Here is a 5080-nt window from a genome sequence, read left to right on the forward strand (position 1 = left end):
TTATATATATATATATATCTATATATATATATATATGTATGTATATAGTATATATCTTATTATATTATTATATTATTGTATTATTATATTATTATATTATTATATTATTATTATATATATATAGTATATCCTTATCTGCACTTGTACATGCGAATACGGAATTATAATAAAAAAAATTATAGCGTTTGCGTGTGCGTGCAATACATTTTGTTCTGCATATATGTGTAAGTATGGATTAATATCTGTTATACATACACATGTTTAATACTGTATTTCTACAGAGATTTGAATTCTGTATGATTTTATGCCATTTCTTATTTCATATGCTGTTTGGCCGATATAATCCTGTGTTGAATGTGTTAATTTGAATCACATGCATATACTTACAATTTTGTCAGATGATTATTGGGTTTTGGTATTAATTTACATATACAAGGTGAAAAAGATTCTTGTCTCGGCGATACCAAGCAGATTCCCCACTAAAAATTCATTATCAATCAACGCTGATACATGATCGAGAACAGTCAGTCAGCTCGCAAAGATCAGGATTACGATCACAGTATGATCACAAACACCTATCACTCGATAAGCTCAGACTCAGCCTGAATCCTCAGAGTGTGGTGGTAATGAGCGCAATTGAGCTAACATTTATAGTCTCTCTGATGGTCGTCCAGATGCAAACTTACCAGACGATGATACCTTCTACGCGAGCTTTTCCGCCTCCGCGTCCATCGTGCGGAAACCCACTCCGCCCAGGCAGCAGTATGAGAATAAGTTGATTGACTACTCACTGACAGAATTTATTCGAGGTAAGTACTTGTAGGTGTAGGATGTTGCATTAATGCAAGCAATAGACACGAGATGGTGAATCACAGTACGGTACCATGTGCTTGCCGTATGCACGCTTAGTGGTGGGAAGTTAGAAAACAACAGTTGTCTGACTTACCATTGAGGGTTCGTATAATGTAGTGCCGAATTAGGGGGTGATTTGTACCACTGTGAACGTGTTGGGCAGATTGGCCGCATCCATGTGTGCATGCTAGATCCGGTCAGTTCTAGAGATACTAGCAGTATTAGCACATGTTTATAATTAGGATTGCATGGGAGCACTTCTATTTTTAGCACGCGTTAACCTCAACAATCGCACGAAAACACTCGTCCTCTAGAATTTGCGATGGGTACACGTATGGCTCCCTGCTACCACGCGAACATCAGCGGCTGTTTGAGAGGTTCATACTAGTATATACCAATATGGGCTCATATACGTGCGCTTGTTGTGTGCTCAGCACTTCGTCGATAATACTTCGCCTGCGTGTAGCCTTGTGTGATGCCGCGGGTGTATTCATAGTCTGAAGCGGATGTGAGCCGCCATCCGTGTGGCCACACATGTACATCGCGCAGCAAAATCAATTCATTCGCATGTCAGCTTATTCGCACGACAAACCTTCTCATGCATATGCCTCGCCCGCACACAGCAACGAGCGAAGAGACCGTGGGAGAGGAGGACCTGATTGGAGCGTAAGTGTCGCGTTTTTATAGTCGTGAAGTGCTTTTCACCTATAACCCCGTTGTTATGTTATAGGCACGTGTATCGTGACTGTCTATGGAATCTTGCTATCGTACACTGAATTGAAATATATGTTTCTGCGCTTGTCTATGAAATCTTGGTATCGTACACTGAATTAATGCTTGTTTCTGCGCATGCGCAACTACATCTCGACGTCTGACAACTGCACACGCCGTTATCAAAGTGCTGCTGCAAGTAAACCCCATAGCTTTAAAACCCTAAAACCCTACATTCGGACATACCAAGTACATCATATCACAGATATAAACGCGTAACGCAGTTAGTTCACATTGAGTGCACCTGGCATTCACTGTCAATCATCTAGAACCAGCACCGAAGATCTATCGCGCTAGAGTATGACACCAGGGCGGCTTCAGTGATGCTAAATAAATTCCGTTCACGTTCTTGGCAGCTATATTTCTATGTTGCACGTTTCTAGCCAGCGTTCATCAGTGTGCCTTTTGCCTGCAAAGACACTACGATTTTGCGTGACACTAGGTTGGCGTTACTACAAATAGCTGAAATTGTCAACAGCTCTATTTTCCCTTCCAATCTGCCCGTCGAAATAGTCCGATTGCCCAAAATCATAAGTTGGAGTACTTTTCCATCAGCGGTTTTGCAATCGCATAGGTCAACTATGCAGAGTATATTACTCATAGTACTCCAACTGCAACAGGCCCGATAGCACTTCGTAAATTAAATTGAAAAATATTTTTGCTTTTTTGTTTTTTTTGAGGTTTTGTACCAACTCTGCCCCTCTCCTTGTTGTGTGGGAATTTCAACGGCTTTTGCATCGATCCTCATAGACAGGAATATTAAGTATCAATCGCGTACCACCTGCAACTGTTCGTGAGTGTGGTAGCGGGGTTGTCATCAAACGCTCGTAGAGTCGTTGAGTCGATCTTGCTATTCTCATATCCGAAATTCGGTGGCTTGTAGGTTGTCAATACTTGTATGACGTTCCTTCTCTCGTGGGGAAGTGTCGAGTGTATCCCAAGTACCCGAATTAAGGACTCGGAATGTATTCACACCAATCCGACAGGGTGGAGCAACAGATAGCTAGGAGGTATAGCGATGCGAACTTCCCGCGGACGGGCTCGAAACTCAGTATTGCCGGCGAGTTACAGCCAACGATCAAGGAACAAGCAGTAGACGAGACGCAATTCAGGAACACACCGATGGTGGATATAATAGCGGCATTAAAAGCAGGTGAGGCCGTGTGGGGCTAGACCAGACGGCAACCGCAAGTACTATTGTGGATAGTGCAGTACACGACGTAGTAGGGTACGGTTCGATATCGGCAGACCTATTGTGTGAAGGGTGTGCGTGAGTGTGTGCGTGCGATCTAAGCTCGTTTTTGTTGTCGCAAGCTACGAATAGGTTGACTCGAGTGAATTGGTTCAATACCGTCAACCGGTGCATAGCAGACGATAGAACGACAGTGAATTACACTGTTAGTCAATGTCCATCTGTACTTTCTGCTGGTTTGTTGTTCGACTCTCAGTCGTGATAAATCTACTCTATACATACAGGTGTCAACATACGCGACAGGAAAAAGAAGTTCCGAACTTACAGGAGCTGTTTCTCCGGCGTCAACGCAGTAAATACTATGATGGACCTGAAGTTTGCTAGAGATAAAGAAGTATGTGATGTCCGCCTATTTCCGGATCTCTTTATTCATTTCCTCAAGATCAGCTGACATGCACATAGGAGGGTATCTATTAAATATGTACATGCTCTGCCCAGATACAATCTGAATGTACGCATGCACAATGTCACAGCTACAAATCAGTGTGATTCTGAGTTGGGGCTACAATTTGTACTTATTGCATACTTATTAAGACTTAGACTATGACAATCATCTACTAAAAATATCTTAGTAGAACGAGATACTAGGTTTTATTGACGCATTTTGCGAGTATGTACATGATACAATGTGAATTCTTGCATGCACTCCTAATGACATGCGATAGACATGTGATATAGGCAGATCTGATTCCGCACTGACTTAGTATGAAAAACCTCTTTCGCACAGTAGCTTCGTATACTAAACAAATAGCCCACTTGGTCTGTAACAACTCATATAGAGGTGAATAAATGTGAGATGTGTAATTGCACGCGCTATAACCACATAGTCTAGGCATATACTTCACATACCTCACACGGGCGCCCTCCAACATTAGTGTGTATTATAAGAGCGAATGATACATAGCACAATACGGTGCGTACTTCCCTACGTGTGGCATGCACGTGCATCCATGCATTCCAAGGTCCTACCTACTATGTTGTTCCGCTTCTCGCAAAAGTATATGAAGAACCGAAGATTGTCGGCGTATGTTGTGTTACATCTAAGATCGCTGCTATAAAATCACCATGTAGTCATGCTATATTTCGGATGAGACGAACCTGTATGCCTCATCTGAGGCTGGTTTCCTTAGGATTTGCGATAGCAGCTCCTTACGGCTCAAATAGGACTCGAAGTGTAGACCTGAGTGATAGTTTGACAGTTACCCTCGAACCAAACACTCCTCGATAGTCGATAACGCTGAAGATGTTTTGCGTTCACTCATTCTATGCAGGAGGCCGTGGTGCTGGGCAATCTGCTGATGAAAATGAATTATATCCGACACGTTACCGGGAATCGTCTGTTTAAGAATAGCAACGATGTTTACTTTCAATTTGTGAGTCGCCTTTATAGGGCAACGTCAGCTGGGTATGTGAAATACTCTTTCTTCTGTGTGCGATTTGCCAAACACCTCCCATTTTAAAACAAAGACCAGACGTTAGAATGCTTGGCTTGAAGTGTTTGTCGTGTTTATAAAGTAGATTAGGATACCTCGTTGGCGACGCAGGCGATTTTCGACATGTAAAGTTGAGAATTGTTTTGTAAACCTAATCGTCTATTTATATACTTACTTCATCATTCCGAATGAGTGTCGTCTTAGTGAATTAATACATACCACAATCTCAACAGTTCAGTTCAATTATGCTCATAACTCACTGATTGCCAGTTTAGTGCTGCGGCAATACGCTCACTCGTTTTTGATCTTCTTAAAGACTACCCTGAACCTGCACCTGTTTTGATCGATTGCCTTCTCTGATTTTGCGCGGACACTCTGGCTACTCAACACTCCAGATTTGGCGATTTAGATATGACCGAGTGTCAATTACAAATGGGAGACTTTGATCTGTCGACAATTGATGAGGCAATGCAAATGGTCATAAACGGTGTGCAAGGCATCAGTCTCGAATGGTTTCGGGCGAGATATGCGCCGTACTACATCGGCATAACTGGCTCAGAGCGCATGCTGGAGCAAGGTACGTCTGTTCTGTATTCTGCTTGCACGGGTGGTGAGATGCCGTTCAAGCGAGCGAATGACCATGTACATCATTCTTCGTGATGGTCGGAAATAGCTTGTGAACCATATATATATATATATATATCTATATGTATGTATGTATGTATGTATGTATGTATATATATATATATAGTGTGTGTGTGTGTGTGTGTGT

At 42.2% G+C, this 5080-nt stretch overlaps 1 protein-coding gene across 1 annotated transcript in view; it reads left to right on the forward strand.

The window, feature by feature from the left end:
• Positions 1-5080, forward strand: part of SARC_00680 (hypothetical protein) — a 9478-nt gene that overhangs the window by 1815 nt on the left and 2583 nt on the right. Inside the window, exons 2-7 of the mRNA XM_014305630.1 lie at positions 675-809; positions 1476-1518; positions 2610-2776; positions 3100-3209; positions 4147-4280; positions 4704-4885. Coding sequence (XP_014161105.1) covers positions 675-809; positions 1476-1518; positions 2610-2776; positions 3100-3209; positions 4147-4280; positions 4704-4885 — 771 coding nt within the window. The remainder of the gene's footprint in view (positions 1-674; positions 810-1475; positions 1519-2609; positions 2777-3099; positions 3210-4146; positions 4281-4703; positions 4886-5080) is intronic.

This window comes from Sphaeroforma arctica, assembly GCF_001186125.1.
Source record: "Sphaeroforma arctica JP610 unplaced genomic scaffold supercont1.23, whole genome shotgun sequence".
NCBI lineage: Eukaryota > Ichthyosporea > Ichthyophonida > Sphaeroforma > Sphaeroforma arctica.